We start from the raw sequence: 26,161 nt of genomic DNA, 5'->3' as shown, positions 1-26,161 counted from the left end.
TCTGAAACGGTGTCTCTTCCCTCCTTCAGAATGCTGCTCATGTTTGTCATCAGATCTTACCATCTTTACTCCAGCCATTACAGCTTACTCAGCAAGCCCAGGAACTTGTCTTTAGCTGTAATTGCACATTTGGATTTAAATAGATGCTTTCCTCTCTGATAAGATTAGTGAGCTCAATGAGACTTTGTATCTACTCTCAGCTTAGTGTAGTGGTGTGTATTTATCCAATAATAGTTCCATAAATGTTGTTGAGTGAATAAATACGTGTTTGTTTGTTTTTTAACTTTCTTGTTTCCATAGGGGTGTGTGTGTGTGTGTGTGTGTGTGTGTATGTGTTTATGGATTCCTAAGCATAAATTAAAATACTTCAATAGCAGATGATTAAATATGTTTCAAAACAAATATAACTTGGATATTTCTAATAGCATATTTTAGATAGAAGTTAAGATGGGACTTTGTAAAATTTCTCTGTGAAAAATATTAAAACTCTTGCAATCTTATGTGCTTCAAGAAATTGTTCATGGGTCTACAATATTTTAGAGATCCATAGAAATCCTATATATCTCAGGTTTTTTTTGTTTTCTTGCATATTTTCCCAGCAAAAAAGAAAAGATTATGAGAGGAAATTTTAATCACATACTATAAGTAATAATAAATTATAATTAAAATAGTTTTAATATAAAAAGTATAAAACTGTATATTTTAATTATAATAAGTAATCAACATTATTTAAGCATGTCTTAGTGATACATATGTCTTTGGATGGTAATATTTGAATACTGAATTGCTGACTGTGTGATTATATTGTATTTTTCTTAACATATGGTATGGTGGCACAGTATTTATGTGATTTTAATATGTTCTTTTTCTGATAAACTTCCATAGGATAATATAAACATTCTAAAGACATTTCTGGCTTTCAGAAACAATGACAATAATAAGCACCTAAAACCACTGGAGTTTTGCAGATTCTTTGCTTTAAGGGTTGGCATAATGGAGAATGAGGCAGGGTATTTCTAAATTATATTATTTCTAAAATTAAAAAGCTAGCTCCATTTCTTGACAGAAAATGCTTCTGTTAAAGAATAAGTAAATAAGATCATATCTCTAAAGCTAGAAGAAATCTTGGAGATCATCTGATCCAAAGCTTCTTAAACTATGGATTGTGACCCCATGTGGGTCACAGCTGAATTTGGAAGATCACCAAATTGTGATATATTATCAGTAAGTTTTGTATGCTGCTTTTATATACCTGAAGTTACATAAAAATTTTTTGGTAAAAAAAGTATCACAAATAGAAAAAGTTTTAAGAAGCCACAAGATTTCATGTTTTACAAAGATGTTCTAAAAGAAAAAATCTTTTGCTGAACTATCACAGAGTGGATATCCAGTTATTAAAAATGTAAGAACATAAAGCTAACTTTACATCCTGAAATAATTATGAATTCTCTTGGACAATGACTGATAAATAAATACTTGATTAGAAACAGATAACTTGGCTTTTCATGGAGAGAGATGATGAATACATTAAAAGTTAATGTCTTTGAACTTTTTAGTAGTCTAAGATCCATGATGTAATAATATATATTAGTATCGAAATTCAAAGCTCCTTGCTTATGTGAAATCACTATACACATATTTATATCTCTAACTTTGCTTTAAGCTCTTATAACCGAGAATGCATTTTAATTCATTGCATATGGGTTAACATTTTTCTTGTAACAATTCCTTGCTTCCCATATCTGCTGATAAACATGCAGAAAAACCTGAATGTGTTACTTCATCAAAATCACAATGTGGGGGTAGGGTGGGGGGAAATCTGAATAGAAATTCTTGAACTTTTCCTTATATTTTAAGTGAATTTTTCATGCTTTTCCATTTTTCCTCAAATCCCCTTATGAACATATACATACAATGAATACTTAGCAAGTGAAGAATGTTAAAATCCTTGGTTGAAAATTTATCAAGGGTAAAACTTGATAAATCTTGACAACGTTGTTTACTGTTTCTTATAAGCAGCTGTCTCTGGCTGGAACCTTTTTTCCAAACAGTTTTCAATAACTCTAGTTAATCTGAAGTGACAGATTGAGAATCAATGTTAACTTCAAATGTTTGCTGCTCTGACTTATAAATAATTCTTGTCATGGGAGAAGGTACATTTATTCTACATATTGTGAATCTATGACTACAGAGTGCAAATGCAGATTATACAGGGCATCCCACAATTCTTAGTGAAGTTTTAAGCTTTTATAGTTTAAATTATTATTTTTTTCATATTTAAAGCTTAAAATCACACTAAGGTTGTTGAGACATCTTATATTTAGATATATAGAGAAAGTAGTTCTTATAGATTTTTCTTACATTTTCCATTTTGCAGTATGACATTTTAGTTTCTATAGTGCTGTATAGGATTTGTCATTTAACATGTTGCCTTTTCCTTTGAGTTTTAATGTTTGAAATGCTATTCAGCATTTTCCTTAAAAAATGAAAAAGAAAGAATTTGGTTAAATCTTCTCTTGCTTTTTTTTTTTTTTGTTATCAGATGACATTGTTGGGAGATATGATAATTTGTCTAAGTCTATTAATGAGCGGAATGAAAAACTTCAGATCACCTTAACCCGATCCCTCAGTGTGCAGGATGGTTTAGATGAAATGTTGGATTGGATGGGAAGTGTTGAAAATTCTCTAAAAGAGCAAGGTCAAGTGCCCTTAAACTCTGCTGCTATTCAAGACATCATCAGTAAAAATATGGTAAGTATTATTTTTAAAAAATGAGAATGGGGTAGATTTAAGAAGAATCTAAGACAAATAGGAAAATGATATCATTTTCTAAATGTTAAACTAAATGTTAAAAAATATTGATTTAAATACACATATGTGCACTGACACCAAAAAAGGCAAAACCATTTCTTTTGTTAGCCACATGCACATTTTCATGAATTTTACATAATTTGCAGTGATTACAAGGTGCTCTACCTTGTTTAGCTCTTCTCCAAACAGCTGCACTTGGGTCAATCAGATCAACCTTTATGTTGTCTATCCTTTTAAGACTTCTGACCATGGATAATCCCTAACTCCATTGGATACCAGGATTTATTGAATGGCAGTTTCTTCTCTTGTCTCTCAGGCAGTATGCCAGCTGTTCTCTTCTTTCCCTTAAAGAGAGATGTGGGGACACGGGATTCCTTAGGGGAAAATTCAGACTTGTAATTCAATCCCAGCTGTTAGTGTTCTGTAGTCTCAGGTTATTCAAGCTTGAAATGTTAAGAATGTCAATTTCTTAAGCTTTCTGTGATTTTCTTTGTAAATATGCAATGTGTGGTTTGTTTTAGATGCTGGAGCAGGATATTGCTAGTCGCCAGAGCAGTATAAAAGCCATGAATGAAAAAGTGAAAAAATTTATGGATACAACAGATCCATCTACTGCATCCTCTCTGCAAGCTAAAATGAAGGACCTGTCAGTTCGATTTTCAGAAGCCAGTAAAAAGCACAAAGAAAAACTTGATAACCTGGAGAAGCTAAAAACCAAAGTAGAATCATTTGAAAAACTTTCAGAAAAACTTCAGTCATTTTTTGAAACAAAAACTCAGGCTCTTGTTGAAATGGATGGTCCAGGAAAAGATGTTACTGAATTGTCCCAGTATATTCAAGTAGGTTTTCTGATATCTGATCTCATGGCCATTTAGTGAATTGGAATCATGCACAAGTTTACAAATTCAGAATTTGTGAATAACTACAGTATAGGGTCACATTTTAAGTTCTCTTAGGCTACTTTATAGTCAAAAAAGTATTTTAAAGGCCTTGCCTTTTCTTGAAATTTTTAATCAAATGAAAAAAAATATGGCTATTCAGCACACTATTAATGGCATCCTTCCTTTATATTTAATGTGCCAAAACTAATGATGTCATAGAATATGAAAAAACTTATAAAATAAACAAGATATAAATGACATTTTGATATTTATTTTTAAATAAATTCTTATTTATTTGCAAATTTATTTTGTGTTTATGGATCTTAATGGGATGGGAGGAAGGATTCCTGTCTTTTGAGAAGTATTCTTTGGAACTTAATTTTCCAAGAGTATCTGGAAATATATTATGATAACAATAATGAAATTAGTAAAATATGCTTATGATTAATTAAATAATTATTGTGTTATAGGAGTCTAGCAATGAAGTTTTAGAATGCAAAAAAGATTTTGAAACTTTGCAAAATCTCCTGAAGGAACTGTCTACTCATGGTTTCCCTGGGGATAAGGCTTTGCTTTTGGAAAAAACAAATACTTTGTCAAAGAAGTTCAAGGAATTGGAGGATTCTATTAAGGAAAAGTAAGAATGGTTTTCTCACTTGGTTTATTTCTTTTCATTCAAATTGAATGATTTCTGACTCAAACTAAGTTTTATATATTTCTGAATAGGTTTCATACTACACAATTTGATGTTTTAATTTTGATTTTTTTTTTATTCCATTAAAACTGATAACACTATTTGGAAACATTTTTTTTCTGAGATTCATTACTTTCTATCTATAAATAGTATAAATTAATCTAGAAGAAATTACTCAAAAAGAATTGCACAAACAATCCATATCATCTTTTAAGAAATCATTATTAGTCTCTAAAGCTTTTTGCAAATACATTGTTTCTGTTTGCCAGTGTGAAAATGACATTGATATTATTGGTCCATCTAGTGACAGTGGAGAGCAGTGAGTTCATCTAAGAAGTTATTTTAAATTGTGTTTATTTCTTAAAGATGTCTTTTTAAGCATTATGATTTATGGAACAAATAAGGTATATGAAAACTTCAAAAAATGAATTTTAAATTGAGATGAAGGAATGATTAAATTACATCAAAATAAATTACATTTTCATATAAAACCCACAGATTATTTTTCCTTTTGCTTTTAGAAGAATTTTTATCCTACAAAGGGTTTGTTGAAGTTAAAGCAAAGAGTTGAAAGAGATAAATGTTGCCTTTCATATATATATACATATATATATATGAGCTGATCTTACCTATGTTTTGAGGGAGTTTTCTGATTTGAAACTTGTGAGTACTCTTTGTTTTCCACCATGTTACATCACATATTTCTCTCAGATCACACATAAAATAAATTTGATTTTGTTGTATAATTCTATCAAGAAATTTTTTTCTTTCAAACTGGGCCAATTTACAAACTCTGCAATTGTTACTAATTAGTCCAGCTTCAGGATTTCTTATGTTTTAATATTCTGTCCTTTTAAACAATTGCACATATCACCCATGTGCTGAATGTCATCATCTTGTGTTTTGCTCACAATCTGGATAGATTTACTTTATCCTTATATCAAATCATACTAAAAATATCACAGAATCTTAGTCTTCCTCTTTTAAGAAGAGCAGCAATTAAATGTATGCAGCCATTAAGCAATATTTTAGAAATAATAACAGCATTTTCTGTAATGTCCATTTTTGCCTGTGCCATTAGCATGAAAGTCAGTGAGTTTTATTTTGCTTTTCTTACCTCACTTATTAAAATTATTTTCTTGTTTTTAATACCTCTTTGTAGATTATGATACTTAAAATATATAGATGGAGGCTTGTCTCCTTCGTATCTAAAAGAAAATTTACATACAATCATATAAATTACTCATTCTCCCTTGAAACCTTTTTATGTTTGTTTTCTTAATTACTCAAGTTTTATTGGTATGCGTGGTATATTATGACTAATTTATGGAATGTAATCACCCTGTAAAATGAAGCAAAATATTAAGATTGCCTGATGTAGGTAGGGTAACTAATCCCATTTTTAATATATTAGGGATGCCTACTGGTTTTATATTTGATTAGTTATGCATTACTTAATATATAACCCATCCTATTTCTTACCTTTCCCAAATAATATGTCCTGTGTTGTTTACATTAAAAACCTCAACTTTATAAATAATAGTTCTGATATCATGTACACTAGCTAATATTTATAGTGATTGAATAAAACAGCATTTTTAAAGTTCTTGACTTTCAACTTTTCTAGGGCTTTTAAAAGTCATTTTCATAAATGATTGGATCTGTGATCTTATCATTTCAAGTCCTCTTTCCTTACAGATGCAGATTACAGTTGATCCATGATTTATCATTATATGTTATATTTGCATTTCCAAAAATGCTTCACATTAGTCTTACTCAAAATTTTAGAGATCCTGGGTTTTTTGTTTTTTTTTGTTTTTTTTACATATAGTAATACAGTGCTCAGATTGCCTACTCCTTTTTGCTCTAGATGAATACATGACTAGCCTACCTCCTTTTTCATGCATTTTTTCCTTGAATGTTATCTTTTCTCTTCCTTTGAGCATGCCACACATGGTAATATGCTTCAGCTCATTCATTACTCCATTGCCCTTTGCGTTATCCTCCATTTTGATTCAGCCAATTTATAGTCTTTTATGATATCATGTAGTTTAAAAGATTGTAGTCTTTTATGATATGATGCTTTTTGCTATCAATGGGGGAATATGGATATTTATTAAAAAGATTTATTTAAAAACTTGCATATTATCAAATCCTTTTTAGTTTGCTCTCTTTATGTAAATCAAATCTGTACCCAGCTCATTGTCCATATTTAGCACTGAAATATGGGTAGATGCATTAACTTACAGCATTGCCCATTCAACTGAATGTTGTAATCTGATCAAGATGAACTCTATCCACTTGGTTTTCCACAAATGGATTATTCATTGATCTCTTTTGAGTTACTATGGAGGTTACTGAGAAAACTTGATAATGTTTAGGGGCTTGATGCATAAAATCATTCACAGAAGACAGTGTCCCTTTTCATTTTGAATTATGTGCAAGATATTTTCAAAGATAATAATATTGAATAGCTTTAATAAGCATATATTTTTGTGTTTCATTTGATATTGGTAAATGGTGCTAGAATAAAATGATCTCTGATACTACCTTTGTTAAGGAGCCCTTTATGCTTTAATTGATACATGGCAAACATGATTGAAAGTTTCCTTGTTGAAGAAAATGCTTTACAGCTGTGTTTTGCTCTACCAAGTAAAAAGTTTCATTAAAAATGAAAACAGATTACTATAGAAACAGTGGTAGGTCTGTTCTATTTTCTATCAATTTGTTTCCTCCCAGGAGGAAGGCACATTAGATTATACACGTAGGATTATATGAAGTTGAAGGGGAAGGTATAGAGAGTAGTAGTACAAATTAGGGAAATGTATTTGGTTTCTGGTCTGTACTCTTGGAGAGAATACCCATATTACATAAAACATGGTGATAGACAAGTATAGTCCTCCTAATTTTATCCCTAAGTTGTTTTTAAGGAGGACTGGCTCCCATACCATGCTTCTTAAGACTTTTAATGTTCTACTCCATTTTTTTTCACATAAAGATTGAGAGAAAATTAATATTAAAATTAAGGGTTTTTAAATTAGGGAGCAATTTGGGGTCATTGATTGTATTACATAGCCCTTTCATATTCTATCTAACCTACTCTTTTCTTCCTGTTCAAATCTGGACAAGTTTGTTGTAAATTAACTTGTATTTTAAACTGATGGTTACACTTTGATGCTGCATCTTTCTACTTGACAGGGAGATCAAATGCTTATTAATCAAGGTTGTTTATAAACTATATCAAACTTATTGTAGTTGTGATTGCTTTGCTTTGGTTAATTTCTGTAAGAAGTAATGATAATCAGAATTGATGTCTTTACCTTTATCCATTTTCCCAGAGTCAACAGCTTGTTTAGATTGAATTAAAGCTTTTACAATGCTTTTCCTCCTTTTTCTTGTCCTTTGAGTTGTAAATTGTTGTTATTTTTAACATTTGATATATCCAGTCAATAGTCTGACTTTACAAAGACAGCTGATTTGGGAGGACAAATTTGTAAAATTTGTAGATATTTTCCCAGTTTTCTCATTCTCTGTTGGAATAATGATTTCTAATATTTCTATAAATTCAATTTAGATTTCTGAATCAGTCTACTTAGCTTCTAAAAATATGTACCTAGTTTACACAACAGTAATAATGTTTAAGAGAAAATAAAATGAAACCTCATTGTCTCACAAAGAAAGAATAATAACTTCTATGGAATAGATAGGTCTTATTTATAGCATAGGGTTGACCCAATCACAACCAAAGTCCAAACTTTATCCAGGTTGGGAAATAGATAAGTTTGGTTAGATTGACTTTCTACATAATGTAGATCTAGAAAGTACTATTATTCCTTCTTTTTACTGGACCACAATTATAGCTGCACTCATCCTCAGGTGGAAATAAATGCTTATCTCCTACACCTTGTAAAGTACAGTCCTCAAACTAATGGAAATCTAAGATTAATTTGTCCCATTGTGGTTCTATTGAATGTATATTATTAGACATTTCCCTCTTCCTTGAAATTGAGATGCTGCTGCTTAAATATCACTTTTTGCCTCTTGCTTCCAAGGAAGCCCTGAACTGGACAGATGATGCTGACCTGAAAATTCAAAATGTTGAGTAGACCAGAAACTAGAATTTAGACAGCTGCATAGCTGTTTGTTCTGTTATATTTGATTTAACAATTGCATGGCCATGGTGATACCTTTTGTCAGAAATATTGCTGATAAAGGCCATCCACATTCATCTGGAATATGTTGTTATTATTTAAAAAAAAAACCATTCTGTGGTTTTTGTTTGTTTAGAAAAGAAGCAATATCTTCCTGTCAAGAACAAACAGAAACGTTTCAGCTCCTTGTCAAATACTTAAAGACATGGATGGAAGAAACCACAGAAAAAATTACCATCATTCAACCATCAATGGGTATAGATGATTTAAAGAAATCTTTGGAAGAAACTAAGGTGAATTAATGCATGTTAGATGGAATATAGTTAAATATCATTTTATATCTTTACTTAACAAGTGCTTAATGCTGATGAGTATTTTGGTTTGGATAGACAATGTATATATATTCTTATTATGTTTAAAATAATTATTTTAGATTAATTTGTTCTATTCATTAGAAATAACAGATTTTCAGCCTTTAAGTCGAGAGGAATTTGCATGTAGATGGACAATAGGAATGAATGAAATAACGAATCTTTGAAAGAAATATTAAGAACTCTCTCCTGATCCAAAGCTTTTGTCCTACTCATTAAATCTTCAGTTATGTTGGATTTTTTTTTATCTTGATCTATTATTTCATCAGTATAGAGAATGAACATTTATAGAAACTTCCTCCATTAATACAGATTAGCAAGTTTTTTTGTTTTGTTTTGTTTTGTAATTTATAGTCTTAGGATACTGATTGCTTGTGATCTTTTGGAATTAAGTAACTAGCTTATGAATCCCATTGCTAGTGTCAGACAGAGGCAGGGCCTGAACTCAGAATTTGATAACTATGGATTATCTTCACCAACTTTACAAAATTCTTCTTAGTTATATATCATTCCATTTGAAAAAAAATGTGTTACTGTCAAATATACCCATTATTCTGCATCATCCTGCAGCAGATATGTAAGCCTTTATAAAGAAGGAATTTAGAGATAATAGTTTATATATTCTCTGGCATAAGTATTGCCTGATCTTATCACTAGCTTATTAAGTAAATTTTTCTCTTCTGGATTCTGAAAAATTAAAATTAATTTTTATTCTCCCTTTTTATCAATTTTTGAAAGCTCATTAATAAGTGTGCCTCTGTGTTTTCATTCATTTTTCTTTAAATTCAATATCATTTACCCCAGAAAGGTGGCTGTTAGCTAGTACAGTTTGCTAGATTTACAGTTGACAGTTATTTTTGGAATACAGTGGCAGCTAGTACGAGTAGAACTTCCATTCTGTGGAATGGAGCAGAATAAGTTGTGTTGTGATTCCTCTCTCACTGCTCACAGTGGGATTATGGGAAAGAATTGAGATGTTGTCTCATTTTACCATCCACCCCTTCAGATCAGGGTCCACCATCACTGCTCCTGCTATGTATTTAAGACATTGAAAAGGGATGTGCAACTTTGAAAATATAACAAAGGTGAAAAAATAATGTGTTTTTACATTTCAAGAAATTACAAGGGGAGTGGAGCTCAAAAGCACCAGAGATTCAGAAAGTAAACAACAAAGGAACATCATTATGTAACTTAATAAGTGCTATGACTTCCCCTACAAAGGCAATAGCAGTGATTAAATCAGGTATGTATTTTACAGTTATGTTCTAAACCAAGAACTGATTCCTCATGGCCATGATATTTTTGTTATCCTTCATATTAATGCATAAAAATAATTGTGAAGATAAAAACAGAAAATTAATAACACAAAAGAATATACCTGTACATGCACCAAATCCTTGATAAAAACCATTTTTTTTTTGCTAGTTAGCAATATACCTATACAAATAGACTTTGAAAATAAAATCTTTTTATTTTCATTTTATTAACAGGTACCATTAAAAGTGGTTCGGTGAATTTATGTAAGCAATAAAGAGCAACAAATATTTTTTCAATTAAAAAATTAGGACAGATTTTAAAGTAGGCAAACTGATAGGTCAAATTGATAGGTCATACTGATGTTTGAATTAGATTTTGGCCTTTGTTTTCATAAAGAAAAAAAATTCTGTTCTCAGGAAAAGGAGAAGAAAGGGAGAAAACAGCTACTTTTGTTTAAAGTGTAGGTTTCTTGTTTTTCTCTAGTCTGTCTGAGTATGTGTGGCTTAGCCACAGTAAACAATTACATAATGCTTTAGACATCTGTGAATTATATAGCTCAAAATTAAGCCAATTTAAAAAAAAAAGTTACTTTTAACCTTTCTTTTAAAAAATACATAATTTTCAGATTTATATTTTATTAAGGCAAAATACATTTATTTCATTATCAATGCCAGAAAATCTAGGACTTGATGAGATGGAAAGTTTTATCTTTATTTTGAAGGTTACTAAATTTCTTCTGTGATTTATCTAATTTGTCCATCCTCCAGCTGTCACTATTGTGACACTAACTCTCCAGCTGGACCTCTCCAAGGCAACCATTAATTATGCTCCATTAAACCTAGAGCAAGGAAGATTCATCTTAGATTTTGGTGTGATAATTTCTTTTTCCCTTCCTGGTCAGATTCTATTCACTCAACTTAGGACTAAGGGTTGTTTTTTTTTTTTTTTTTTTTTTTTTTTTTTTAAGATAAATTTGGCTTATTTCAATACTTGGAACACTTTAAATTAAATGATAGAATTCTAATTCCTATTTTCCTACATCTTGCCAGTTTCTAACTAAGGCAAAAATTGATCTTATACATTCACATTGTGTTTTTACTCCTTGTGAAATATTTGTGGCATTTTCAATTCAGAAGAAAAAAATTAATATAAAGTTTAGTTTTATGTATGTGTGCGTATATATACACATGTATATATACGCACACATACATACATACACACACACACATGCACTCGAGTAAAATCTAAGAAATCACTTTGGGATACAGAAACTCAGCTAAAATAATATTTTTTTCTTGCTGTAGTACATAGAATCATAAGATTTAGGGATGAGAGGAAACTTAAGGGATTATATAGTTTTTAGAGATAAGGAAAAAAGAGGCCCATGGCTTAGAGATTATTACATAATCAAAATTATATAATTGTAAGCAGAGCTGGAATTTCAAACTGATTGAGAGGTTATTGAAAGGGGTTAGACAAGTATCATTACTTTCTATGTTACTGATGTATAATTTCTTTTTTAGCATATCACACTGTAAATCATACTAACTACAAACTGTTTTAATGTGACATAGAACATGTAATTTTTTGATTTAAAGTCATTATTGGTTCCATGTCCTAAGTATACATGATATAGCTCCCTTGAATTTTTGTTTCTTACTTTGACTTATTAATGATGACAGTATTTTATATTCTTAAATATTAATTCTTTAAAAAACCTATTAAGAACAAAGTTTGTAAGGTAGACTATATTAATTTCTGCTGGAAAATTATGAAATTTTTTCTTTCAAAATTGGAATATTATGATTGTTCTCTTAGGTGGAACAGTATTAAATGGTGAAGGAATAACTTCAGATACTAAGGAATTCTTGGCAAATAAAGGTGAGTAATAATTTAAACTATATATTTTAACAAAGTTTTTGAAAGATTACATTATTGGAAGACAAAAGCCAGTTTGTATTTGTAATAATGGTAATGATTCGATTCTAACTTTGCCTATTTTAATATTTAATTTTTCTGTGGAGGATTATTCCAGATGAATTTGATAGTTTCATAAAGCTATACTGATTCACTTTCCTAACATAGGGCTCCATTGTTCTCCTCCCCCCCCAAAACCCCAAACTTCAATGTTTTACTCCTGCCAACTGAATAAAATGGACTTCTTAATTTTTTTGTCTTCTATGCTCTAATATATACTTTGTTACACTTTTCTGCCTCTATACCATTGCCTATTGTAAACACTTTTGAATATTGTTTCCCAGTTTTAGTTTTTATTAACTAAAATGCTACACATTCTTTCAGGCTCAGTTCTGTAAAGCTTTGATGAAATAAATCAAAGCCATGAGTTGAGGAATAAAGCATCTTTAATTGAGATAACAAGGTAGCAAATCTGCCTCACTAGGGAAACTCCTCTTAGTGCAGAGCACAATGAATTTCTTAATCAAGAGACTCATAAAAAGTTCTCCATACATTTAGGAGGGAGAGGAAGGAGGTAGCATGAGGTAACAAGGCTTGGTCATGAGACCCCAGTGACCCTTGACAATCTGAGAAAGGAAAATGACTTCATTCTGTCTTTTTTGCCTATTGTGCAATGAGTCCATGGGAATGGAAAGGGAAGCTGAGAAACAGCTTAAAAAAGGTTTCTTTACCAGGTGACTAGATGGCAGTGACTTAGGATATGATTTGGCTAAACCAATTAAAAATAAAAATTTAAGAGTATATAAAGACATTACTGAAATTCTAATACTATGGGAATCTTTTTTTCCTATTAACTCAAAAGCTCATTGTTGCATTCCCTCCCTGCCTCTAAGTAATAAGTAAGCTCTATTTCTTGTAAAATCTCAGAATTTTAATTTTTACATTTTTTCCTTTCAGTCCAATGAAACTACTACTTATTAAGTACTTGGTATACATAAAGAAGAGAAGCTGCATGATATGTTAGATACAGGGCCTCAAGTTCTCTTCTGCTAAGTATAAGCTATTTAACTCTGGGAAAATCCTTTGATCATTCAGTGCCCTACATGCTTAAACTGTACAAAACTTTATGAAGTTTTAAAAACATAAGTTACAAATGAGTTGTTAATGTTCATAAGTGGATGAAGTTTCCATACAGAGATAGAGAGACAAAGAAGGAGAAAGGGAAAGAGAAGGAGGAGAAGGAAAAAGAAAAGGAGAAGCAATAACAGCTAGGGAGAGAAAGAAGAATGGGGGAAGAGAGGAATCACTTAAAGTATCTGAAATTATTTCTTCTGATACAGTGAACCTATGAAGTAAATGTTGTAGATTGTAGAATCATAAATTTAGAGCTGAAAGAGAGGTTAGAGTTCATCAACCCCAACCCCTTTAAACCCCTTCAATTTACAGATGAAGAAACTAAGAGGTAGGTTATCTGTCTTATAAAAAAATCACACAGTTAGTGCAATTTGATATAAGATTAAATATAAATATATGCATATATATTCATTATGTCTAAATAGTACTATGTACTTTAGTACATATTTTTGGCTCCATGTAGATATATAGATGTACACGGAGAACGAAGAGAAAAGGAGTCAGAGGGTAGGAACAGGGGGAAAGAGGATTATCTATGTCCTTACAACAACCTGTGAGGTAGGTAGTCTGAATTACTATTCCACCATATAGGTAAAACAAAGAGAAATTATGTAAATTAGAATCAAACTAAAAGAAAACTATATTTGGTATTTAGTAAAGGTCTTCTGGCTAGAAACCCAGTATTCTTTTCACCATTAGGAAATTATAATATTGAGAAAATTACAGCGTATGTGTTATTTTATTTTAACTAATTTTGCTTTAATGACTACATATATTTGGGAGACTTACTATATCCTTTTAAAAAAATTCCTAGAATTGACATCTGTTAAAAAGAAAATGGCTGAGATAAATAATAGTTATGAAAATCTTGGAGTTACATTGAAGGATAAAATCTTTGAATTGGATGCCAAACTCACAATATTGCAAAAAGCTCAAGAAGAATCAAATTCAATGCTGCAGTGGTTAGGGAAAATGGACAAAAAGGCAACAGGATGGGATGCAACTCCTACAGATAGTGAAGGTGTGAAGACACAAGTTGAGCAGAATAAGGTAATTCATTTTGATGAAATAATATTCATTGATTAGTTTTCACAAGAAATTTTTGGCATTTTGGCATTCTGTGTCATATTTCCAACCCCGTGACTTCAAAACTAATAAGTAGTATAATAGATAATTGTGTTTCATAATGGAGAGTGGTTATAAGAATTAACCTTCTTGCACAGAGATAATACAAAGATGAATGAATTGATAGTAATGAGAGACTTTGAGAACTTTATGTTTAGTTCCAATGTGAAAGTATTAATCAACTATAGAAATCAACTTATTGAATCTGAATCTTTTAATGCTTACTCTCTTATATGAAACAACTTTACCTTTGCTATATTTTTATCATTGAGCAGTTTGTCTACTATTAGAATACTCTGAAAACTAAGCAAGTTTTACCTTTGTGTTATACTGGCTGCAGAAATCTACACAGATCAAAATATTTTATTTTGTTGTCTCTATAATGTATTTTTAAAGCTAATAGTGAAGATATCTCTGGCAGAATAAAGATCTTATTCTTTTTTTGGGAAATCTTGAGCATTTATCAAATTTAGTATTTGTTTTTTCTTCCCTTTTAATTAATTGATTGATTAGTATTCCTCACAGTAGATGGCAAGGCCCTGGATTTCAGAGATTCTTTCATATTTATTACAGTATTCTTGAGTACTTTCCAATTAATAAGCACATAATAAATGGTTGTTTGTTATTGCTGATAGTAGCAAGTGCTCTTTTTATTGTAGAGATGTCATCATCTCTACTATCCTAATTTCTTTTTAAATACATACATCCTTCATTTGAGCCATTAGCAATGGCACTAGACCACCTGCTGAATGGCGGTTTTTTTTCCCTTTAGATCATATTACACAATTAAGTTACTTGATTATATTTTCAAGTGTAGTTTGATTTAATCAAAATTTAACAATGACTTTCCTCCTCACTTTGGCAGACAATTGAAACAGAATTGAAACAAAATATGAATAAAGTGCAGGAGCTGAAAGACAAATTGACAGATTTGATGGAACAGAACCCAGACTCTCCTGAGGCACCCAAATGGAGACAGATGTTGTCGGAGATAGGTATGGTAAAGGAATTATATTGTTAGTTTGAAGATACTAACCAGAGGGTTTTGTGTTTTTAACATTATTTTTATCAGAAAACATTAAAAGCACCCATCCACATAAATAGTCTTTTAGTGTTTTCTCTCATGCTTATTTTCCTATCTTTAGAAGGGTAACTTTAAAGGAAATTGGGATGAAAATGAGCAGATTGTTGTCACATCAAGTTCAATAACTCCCTTGTTTCTAAAAGACAGTGGATATAAATTAGATAGATACTTAGGATGGAGTATATTTTTGTCAATGGTAAAATAGTTATAATAGTGTTATTTTCTTTTTTCTAGCTTTTTGACATTTAGAAAAAAATTTAAATACTTAATTGAAGGTGATTCTAGGTTTACTCTTTTTTTTTTTTTTTTTCATTTTCTCATTTATAGTATCCTATGATTTAATCGGGTACTTCTTTCATAATATCAATGATTAATTCGAAGATAATTTTTAAAAAGACTATTTTTATTTAGATTGAGATTTATTTACTTATTTAAATTGTTTCAGTGATGTAGTAGATGTGTCTAGACTTATAAAGAGCAAATGATTTTCAGTAACAAGGTATGGATCTGCATTTTACAAATTTTTTGCTGCATATTTCACTTTACATACTGATTTTCTGAAAATACAGGTAGGAGGTGTAGTAGACTTGGTAGTTAAAAAAGATCTGAGTTCAGATTCCAACTCCTACACTAATTTTGTGGTATCCCTTAGCAAGTCACTTAATCTTTTCCAGCCTTGATTTCCTTATATGTAAAATGGTGATAGCTCCTATCTCCCAAGATTGTTGTGAAGATCAAATGAGATAATTTATGTAAAACATTTTGCAAACCTTAAAATGCTATATAAATTCAAGCTACTACTACCATCAAAATTTACATATGTGTGTATAAGCACATACACATATACAGATATATCAAAAACATATAGGGATAATACAAAGATGAATGAGTTGATAGTAATGAGATACTTTGAGAACTTTATGTTTAGTTTCATCATGAAAGTATTATGAGAACTTTATGTTTAGTTCTATCGTGAAAGTATTAATCAACTATAGGAATCAACTTATTTGGATCTGAGTCTTTTGATGCGTACTCTCTTATATAAAATAACTTTACCTTTGTCTGTATTTTTATCATTGAGCAGTTTGCCTACCATTAGAATACTCTGAAAACTAAGCAAGTTTTACCTCTATGTGATAATTGGTAGCAGAAATCTACACAGATCTAATTATTTAACATATATACAAACATACAAACAAAACTTAGCCCTCTATTTACATTTAATTCGGGCAGTGTTTCCCAGGCACTTTGTGAACATTAAGGTTAAGAAGAACTTAATAAATGCGACATGGTAACATAAACCTTCTACTCTTCTTGGTTCCAACTTTTCCCTTGTTCCTGTACTGTGCTTTTGTGCTTCCTTTAATAACTGGCATTTATATGGAACTTGAAGATTTATAAAGTTCTTTACAAATATTATCTCATTTTTTTTCTCAGCATTCCCGATAGGTAGGTGCTATATTCTTATTCTCATTTTACAGCTGGGGAAACTAAGGCAGGCAGAGATTAAGTGACTTGGGCAGTGTCATGTGTGGTAAGCGTCTGTTACCTCAGTCTTCCTGATATTAGGTCCAGCACACTATCTGTGTGCCTCCTATCATTCTGAATCAAAATCAAGATTTGGTCTCATTTGAGATATAATTTTTGCCTCCTCTAAGATTCTACTCCTGAAATAATTAAGAAATTATTGATTGTTGCAAATTTACAGATCTTAAAATAGGAAAGGGACTTGAGAGGTAAGAGACTACGTCTCTTCCTGTTAATACTAACTCCTCTATAGTGTTCCTGATAAACTTTAACTCTGCTTTAATATTTACAGAGAACTCACTACCTCACAGAGGATCCTGTTCAATTTTTGGACAATTTTCATTGTTAGTATTTGAAACAAAATCTCTCTTCACATGAGTTCCTCACACAGAGCTTTCTTGTTTTTTCTAAATATACATGCTTCTTTCCAGTACCAGTTTTTGTAAGTGGTTGTTATACTCTAGTGTCCAAGGTTAATTTATAAAGTACAAATCTATCTTATAAAATCTTATTAGGTATTATTCTGTAGTGAAGCTTTTGCTAAACCACTGATCTCTTTTGTTTCAATTATAAGGAAAAGTCAGTAAACAAAGGTAATTGAATATATTTCCAAGATAATATATATGTTTAGAAAAAAGACAACAAAATGTGAGATAATTTGTATATAAGAAGATGAATGTTATGAATTTGGACAGAATAATGAGAGTATAAAGTTATGCATATATTTTATAGATTAATTAGGGCCATGAAAAAATGAAAATTTAATTTACTGATGGACTTAACTCATAATCAGTTACAAATTTATCTATTGTCTTTGTCCAGATTTTTTCTTGGGCATTGTTGGTCTCTGTTAAAAAGAAGACATAAGAATATGGAATTTAGAAACTAAAAGATGAAAAATTCTAGTGGGAGATTTAAAAAAAAAATACCTACCCTCCAATGTTCATTTAAATTCAATTTCAGATATTTCAAGGGTTGGAATTTTTGTGTTATCTAATTATTTATACATTTCTCCCTAATTTAAGTCATTCCATTTCCTTGTTCTTATTTCATGTTATCATTTTGATTTTATTTGAATTCTATACTACCAAATTGGCTTTTAATTATAATGTCAGTTTTTGGAGGCTGTTAAATTTCTTTTAAGTAAATGTCATCTATCTTGCATATAAAAGCGGTCAAATAATATTATGATAATGTTAATCAGATCCCCAGCTAACCCCATGTTTACTGAGTGTGTATTGAGCTCTTTTTCTCTGACAAAAGAAATAACTTTGTGTGAAACTCATACTTTTCCTTTTTTTTTTTTTTAATAATAACATTCTGTTTTTCAAAATACATGCAAAGGCAGTCCTCAGCATTCATCCCTTGATAACCCTATGCTACAAATTTTTCTTCTTTTTTCTCCATCTCGCTCCTCCTCCAGACAACAAGCAATCTAATATAGGCCAAACATGCACAATTCTTCCAAATATATCCTAACATTCACCATTCTTCTTTTTCTTAAATGGCACGAATAACCATGTTACACTTTTTAGAAGGCATTCAATATTTTTTAGAAGTACTCTATTTTGCACCTATCAAATATGCTAATATTTTTAAAATATTTGCTAGATGCAAGACATTGTCAGGGATGCTTTAGGGACTTTTTATCATGATTATAAGAGGGCCATACACAAAATTTAACTTTGGGAGTTCAAGGAAGTACATGACAGTTGCAAAATGGATGATTCAGATTCAGATGGTTCATAAGAATGTTTGTGTTATAGATCTCTTTGTTAGTCTAGTTAAGCCTATGGATAGATTTTCAGAATAATGTTTTTAAATGCATGCAGAGGATTACAAAGGAAACCAATTATGTTTAATTCAATAGATAGTTATTAAGCTTCTATTGTGTGCCAAGTAAACAAATTAATCAATATAGACTCCTGGTATAGTCACCAAAGCTGTTATTTTAGAGGAAGCAGTCACTCAGGGATGGGCAGGTCTGGTCAGAAAATGCTTCATGGAGGAGGCTGTGGAGGTTGAGCCATTGAAAGAAGCCTTTCTATTTAGTCCCCTTCTCCCCCACAACTATTGATGCTTTTCTCTTTAAAGTTTCCTAAAGAAAAACAGATAATAGCAATAATAATACCCTGGATTTAGAGAACATTCAGATTTGAAAAATTCTTTCCTCCCAACAATAATATGTAGGCCATATGGCAAGTGTTATTATCATTGTTTTACAACTAAGGAAACTTAAGAATGAAAGGTTAAGTGGCTTGCCCTGGAAATCATAGTCTGTATGGAGCAGAACCAGAATTGGAATCCATTCTTTTTTGAACTGCAAGTACTATGTTAAATTGGTGATTGATTGAGGTTATAAAAGAAAGGAAAGGAACAATCAAAAGTGATTCTGAAGCTTCAAACTGTAGTGATTGGAAACATGGAGTTGTTATTGAGAGGAATAGGAATATTAATAGAAAAACCAATGTTGGGAAAATTAGACTGATTTTAGGTATTTGGAGTTTGAGATGATCCTAGTCATCTAAATGTAAATCTCTAGCAGATTGTAGGTTATATAGTCATGTTAGAAAATGATTTGTAGTAAGGTGCTAATTAAAACCATGAGTTTTTTTTTTTAAAAAAGGATATATGTATTTATAGTACAAATAAGAATTCTTATGCTTATGTTTTTGGAAGGAAAGAAGTTTTACAACCTTATTTGATCTGAGTATCTTTTGTATCTTGTGATCTCTGCAAAATGGGCTCAATGTCTTCTCTTTCTTCAGATAGTGAAATTGACATGGAACCAAACAGGGCTTTGAAACCTACATTTGAAAAATTTTTTATTTTTCAGTAGTTTAGATCCTGGGTCAATTAGAAAAGTGAACATGAAGCCAAAAGCAGATTTCTGTTGTACATCCTTTCAGACATTTTACAGCATCACATAATACGCATACCATATGACACTAATAGAATAAGTGAAAATGTTGATTTAATTCTTTGCTATTTTCTTTTAGATTCCAAATGGAAACAACTCAATCAGTTAACAGCTGATAGACAACAAAAGCTAGAGGAATCCTCAAATAACCTAACCCAGTTCCAGACTGTGGAAGCTCAATTAAAGCAGTGGCTTGTAGAAAAAGAACTGATGGTTTCTGTGCTTGGGCCTTTATCTATTGACCCAAACATGCTTAATACACAGAAACAGCAAGTCCAGGTAAATATTACCTAATAACTCCTTGATGTTGTAATAACATTTGTTTAAAATAAAAGTCTTTTCATTGTGAACACTTTAACATGGCATTGTAAATGCTAATGTCTAAAACAACCTCAAGAAATGACTGGAATACTGAAGGAACTAAAATTGTGCAGTTTCTGTCCTGGGAAAATCTACCTGCTTATCTGAGTAAGCTTAGGAAAGCTATTGTTACATCTATGTTATAGTTTATTCATACTACATTTAAGTGAGTTCCTTTGAAGTTTTATTCATCTGAGCATGTAAACAGCTAATGACATTTTTATGTGGAGCTGAAGTACACAATTTTTACTGTTTAGAAATTGTTCCTTTGAGGTTTTATTCATTTGATTATGGTTGTGGATAATACAGTTCTTAAAACCAACAGAACATAAGTACTGAGAAGAGATGAACAGAATGAGAAGGGAAAGGGAAATTTTTAAGATTGGAAAGGAAGGACTTCTGAACACAGCTGGTTAGAATTAGACAAATCAAAAGGCACATAAATCCACAAGCAAAAGACATTAAAGTTAGAATAGCAGAAGCACATTTTGTGGTAGTGAGAATCAGTGTGTAGAAATTTGTGTTGTGAAGCAGTGAGTCCTATTTTGTAAGGTATACAGGCAAACCGGAATTTTTATTGGATAGTCATACCTCATGATTAGATTTCATCTGTGTAGAGGGAAAACATTAGAAGATAAGAACCTGGATTATTGGGTTTTTCTAATTTAAACGTGCAGGTAACCAGGAGGCAGCCATATCTTGTAGCTAACTAGTGTTTTTAAGATAAACTTGACAGTACTTAAAGGAAGAACTTATTGGAATGGTTTGCAAAGTGAAATTAGCATAGTGGCATTTTCCTCTATGAACAGCATGACTTGGGCCCTTCTTTAATCCTGGGTCCCAGGAATAAATAAGAATAGCAATGAATTTTTATCACATATATATGTCCATACACACATATATGCTTATATGTATATATACATTATACCTTGTGATTCATTGGTTTAGGAAATTGCAGAGGAAAAAATTTCATGTACTAATGCATTATAGTGCTTTCTCTGAAACTTAAGTCTTAGAGAGTTGTTTAAAATACAGAAAGTTTAAGTGACTTGCTTGGAGCCACATAGCCAGTGAATATCAATCTTGGTTCTAATAGCAGCTCTTTTCTCATATGCTACAATCCCTCTCAATATATATCTAATATTTTATAAATTTATCTAAATGTTAGAATGTATTAAAATGCATTTCAAAATCGTTGCTATGTATTTCCTATCATGTAAACTTTCAGAAATGATTTTTCATGTGTCTTAATCTATTTCATTGGAAACATATTATTTACTTTATAGCATCTTTTCTACCCAATGCCCTATTTTCCTTTTAACTATTAATTTTTCCATATTAATTTGATATATAAAAATTCATATTTTGGTCTTTTTTCCCTCTATTTAAAAGAGCAAAATTTATAACTGAATTTTATTTTCATGTTGTCATGATAGTCAAAGTATATTATCTTTGGGTAATGCTATTAATTGTTAATTTAAAAAATACTGTTATGATATGGAATATTCAGAGAGAGAAAAACCCTCAAAAATCACATATAGAAATATTTAATTATTAGTAGAATTGTTTTTGTTAGTTTGGAAATTTGATATTCTATTTACTATAGTAAATCAGTTTTTCCTCTCTTTTATCCCAGATTCTACTAAAAGAATTTGATACCCGGAAACCTCAATATGAACAGTTAACTACAACAGGTCAGAGTATTCTAAGCAAACCAGGTGAACACCATCCCCTGCATGGAACTGTGAAAGAACAGCTGACAGTTGTGTCCCAAAAGTGGGATAGCCTGACAGGACAATTGAGTGACAGATGTGACCGGATTGACCAAGGCATTGTTAAAAGCACCCAGTATCAAAGCCTGCTGAGAAACCTTTCTGATAAACTAAGTGATTTGGATAATAAACTCAGCAATAGTCTGGCTGTAAGCACACACCCTGATGCCATGGAACAGCAGTTGGAAACAGCTCAAAAAATGAAACAGGAAGTAGAACAGGAAATGAAGAATATTAAAATGGCTCAGACCCTCTGTGAAGAGTTGTCAGCACTGGTTGGAGAAGAGTACTTGAAAGCAGAACTCAGTAGACAGCTAGAAGGAATTTTAAAAGTGTTTAAAAATATTGAACAAAAATCAGGTTTGTGGGTTTTAATTAAATAAATGTATGTCTCTGTATTTTTGCCATCTTATAATTGGGGATGGGGAGAAAGGAGAAAAACAAAAACATATACTATTTATTTTCTCTTGCCATTCATCCTTAGGACATAAAAAGAACTTGCGGGGTAGCTAGGTGATACAGTGATAGAGTATTAGCTCTGGTGTCAGGAGGGCCTGAGTTCAAATGTAGCCTCAAACATTCACTAGTTATGTGACCCTAGGTAAGTCACTTAATCTTGATTGTCTCCAAAAACAACCATACACACAAAAACAAAACAAAAGAACTTGCTCAACCATTACAATAAAAGAGAAGACAAAACTATGCAAAAGGTATAATTCCTAGATCACTGTAATTCCTAAAGCCCTCAGGATATGTTTTTCACTGTAGAACATAGTCCTAGTCTTTTACTATGTTGATGTGATTTTATCTATACACAGACACACATATATATGCATATATATACACACAGACACACATATACACAGACATATATGTGAACATACACACACATACATATATGAGAAATAACACTTTTTTGTTGAGATTGCAGGTTGCTGCTAAATTATTGTGTCTGAGACAGTTGTAAAACACCTTTGTTTTCTGATAAAACCTCTTATAACAGACAGTGAAACAAAACCGACTATAAAAGAATCTACTTCATGTCTTTGTGTTTTAGGATGGTTGTTATCAAAGAATACTTATGTAGGAATATTTTGAATGAAGGATTTTTTTTTTCCTGACATTTTTGTGCTCCCTTGTTTATCTGCTGGTGGCAAGAACATATCTAGATTTTCCCCAGGGCAAGCAGAAGTGAACTCTGGGCAGAAAGGCCTAGTAGAGCAGCAAAAGAAAAAAAATTTCTCTCTAATTATTTAGCCTGTGTGGAACATAGTTTGTAATAAATATTTATTGTTTAACATTCATTGTGACAGTGATTAAACATTATTAAAAATTAAGCAGACTATAATTTAAATACTGATCATTTTCTTTACAGTATCAGATCATTATTTGCTCTCCTTTATTGATGAGTTACAGGCAATTCATTTAGTATAGCTAGGTAATACAGTGAACAGAGCAAATGAGCTTTGGGTCAGGAAAACCCAAGTTCAAATCCAGCTTTTTAAATACTTGTTGTATGATCCTGGACAAGTAAGTCAGTTAACTCTTTTTTTTTTTTTTTTTGCCTTGGTTTCTTCATCTGTAAAATGAAGATAATAATAGCATACCTACCTTCCAGGCTTATTATAAAGCTCAAAAGAGATGATTATAAAATGCTTCAGCACATTGATTGGTACACAGTAAGCTTTATGCAAATATTAGATAAAAACAAACAAGCAAAAATCACCACAATAAAAAATAGTGTTAGGAAGCCTTGGTTCTGACTTACAGAAACTGAGTGGCATTTGGTACAGTTCCAAATACTCTACTACTTTGTCATTTCACATATATCTTCCTCTCCACACTCTTCTGCCCTTGTCATCACTGTGAAATTATTTCAGGACCTATTTCCTTTCTTTCTTCCTTGATTAGGCCTATTCTGGGTAGTCAGTGTTACTCAGAGATAAAATAGCAGAAGATCCCTATTTATTTGTTTATTCATTCATTCATTCACTTATATATTTAGCCTTTTTTTTTTCTTTTGTGAGGAATTGGGGTTAAGTAAGTTGTCCAACATCTCACACCTAGGAAGTTTTAGGTGTCTGAGGTCAGATTTGGACTCAGGTCCTCCTGATTCCAAGGCTGGTGCTCTATCCTGCACTATCTAGCTGACCCATTATTTTAAAGTATCCTGGATGTTTATCTCATTTTTGTTATTTTTTCTTTGATTCAAATGTTAATTTTTACACATTTAGTCAATGTCTTGTGACAAAATAAAATTAATCTGTGATGTTCTTTGCAGGAAATCATGTTCAGCAACTTCAGTCAGCATATGCCAGCTCCCATCAGTTTCAGCAAATGTCTAAAGATTTTCAGGCTTGGCTGGGCAAAAAGAAAGAAGAACAAAACCAATTTCACCCCATATCAGCCAAACTTGATGTCTTACAGGAATTAATTAAAGAGCAGAAAGAATTTAAGAAAGCTGTGATTGACCATTATGATTCTTATGAAAAAATTATTGCAGAAGGTGAAAATTTGTTATTAAAAACCCAAGAGACTGAAAAGGCTGACTTGCAGTTGCAGCTTAACACAATTAAAACCAATTGGGATAGTCTTATTAAACAAATGACAGAAAGACAAGAGAAGCTGAATGATTGTTTGGAGAAAGCCCTTAAGTACAGAGAACATGTAGACAACCTTAGGCCATGGTTAGACAAATGCCAAAAAAATCTAATGGAAATAGAAGTTTGCCCAGATCCTGAGGAAACAGAAAAATTGATCGCTAAAGTGAAGACTTTGCAGAAAGAAATGGACCAACGTTTTGGAATGGTAGAATTATTAAATAACGCTACAAATAGCTTGCTCAGTGCCAGTGAGACAGACAAAGAAGTTGTTACAGAAGAGAATAAGACTTTGATTCAGAAAGTAGACATGGTCACGGAACAACTCCATAGTAAGAAACATTCTTTGGAGAACATGGCACAGCAACTTAGAGAGTTCCAAGAGAATATCAGAGAAGCCCACCGACAACTTAGGTGTGTAAAGGAGCAGCTGGAAGTTCATAATTCCTTAGGACCTCAGGCTTGCAGTAATAAACACTTAACAGTTATGCAGGCTCAGCAGAAATCACTTCAGTCTTTGAAGCCCCAGATAGAGTTGGCCAAAAGGTTTGCCCAGGAGTTGGTACTGGAAGCTTCAGATTCAAAGGGAACTTCAGATCTGTTGTTAGAGGCAGAATCTTTAGAACATGAGCATAGTGAAGTCAGCCAGCAAGTTGAAGAAAAATGTTCTTTCTTGGAGACAAAGCTTCAGGGCATTGGTCATTTCCAGAACACCATCCGAGAAATGTTTTCACAGTTTGCAGAGTTTGATGATGAACTGGACAGCATGGCTTCAGTGGGGAGAGATAGAGACACACTGCAAAGGCAGAAGAGTGATATCAAAAACTTTCTAAAGAAACTAGAAGACCTTATCACTGACAATGAAAATGCCAATAAAACCTGTAAAATGATGTTAGCCACAGAGGAAGCATCCCCTGATCTTGTTGGAAGTAAAAGAGACTTGGAAGCGTTGAGCAAACAGTGCAATAAATTATTGGACAGAGCAAAGGCTAGAGAGGAAGAAGTTGAAGGGACTATTTTCCGGCTTGAAGAATTTTACAACAAATTAGAAAAAATGTATAATCTTCTCCAGAAAGCTGAAGAACACGAAGAGTCACAGGGCACTGTTGGAATGGAAACGGAAACAATCAACCAACAACTTAATGTGTTCAAGGTAGGTAGATTTTCATTTTATGTATCTTTTTATTTTTATGAGAAGCAATTTCTAATTAGTGTGGACATGGGCCTTCTCTATTTTGTATGGACTGTAAGTGCAACTGTTGCACCATAGTTGACTGTAAATAGTGATGGACTTATGTTATTTAGGTGAAGTAGGTTTATCTGATGTAGAGAAGAGAGCAGTTGATTGAATCGCTCAATCCAGAGTCCTAGATTAAGTGAACCCAGTGAATCTTTGTTGGTCTGGGATAATCTAGTAGAACACAGTTCATCTGGAGTCTGTCATTTCAGGAATTTGAGTCCTTGTGGGACACAGTCAAAGGAACTTTAGAAATCCAGAGTACTAGAAGATACAGGAAAATTCCTAGAAGTCATGAAAACAATCTAATCTTCTTAGTA

At 31.7% G+C, this 26,161-nt stretch overlaps 1 protein-coding gene across 2 annotated transcripts in view; it reads left to right on the top strand.

The window, feature by feature from the left end:
• DST (dystonin) overlaps window positions 1–26,161 on the top strand; it is a 591,073-nt gene that overhangs the window by 453,402 nt on the left and 111,510 nt on the right. For both annotated transcript variants that reach the window (XM_051997184.1, XM_051997185.1), the window contains 11 exons: window positions 2,543–2,751; window positions 3,333–3,650; window positions 4,163–4,329; window positions 8,674–8,830; window positions 10,025–10,151; window positions 11,984–12,046; window positions 14,031–14,266; window positions 15,207–15,336; window positions 19,952–20,151; window positions 21,869–22,364; window positions 24,286–25,757. In XM_051997184.1, coding sequence (XP_051853144.1) covers window positions 2,543–2,751; window positions 3,333–3,650; window positions 4,163–4,329; window positions 8,674–8,830; window positions 10,025–10,151; window positions 11,984–12,046; window positions 14,031–14,266; window positions 15,207–15,336; window positions 19,952–20,151; window positions 21,869–22,364; window positions 24,286–25,757 — 3,575 coding nt within the window. The remainder of the gene's footprint in view (window positions 1–2,542; window positions 2,752–3,332; window positions 3,651–4,162; window positions 4,330–8,673; window positions 8,831–10,024; window positions 10,152–11,983; window positions 12,047–14,030; window positions 14,267–15,206; window positions 15,337–19,951; window positions 20,152–21,868; window positions 22,365–24,285; window positions 25,758–26,161) is intronic.

This window comes from Antechinus flavipes, chromosome 4 (genome assembly GCF_016432865.1).
Source record: "Antechinus flavipes isolate AdamAnt ecotype Samford, QLD, Australia chromosome 4, AdamAnt_v2, whole genome shotgun sequence".
In the NCBI taxonomy this organism is placed as follows: domain Eukaryota; kingdom Metazoa; phylum Chordata; class Mammalia; order Dasyuromorphia; family Dasyuridae; genus Antechinus; species Antechinus flavipes.
This window is presented reverse-complemented; position numbering and strand designations above follow the sequence as displayed.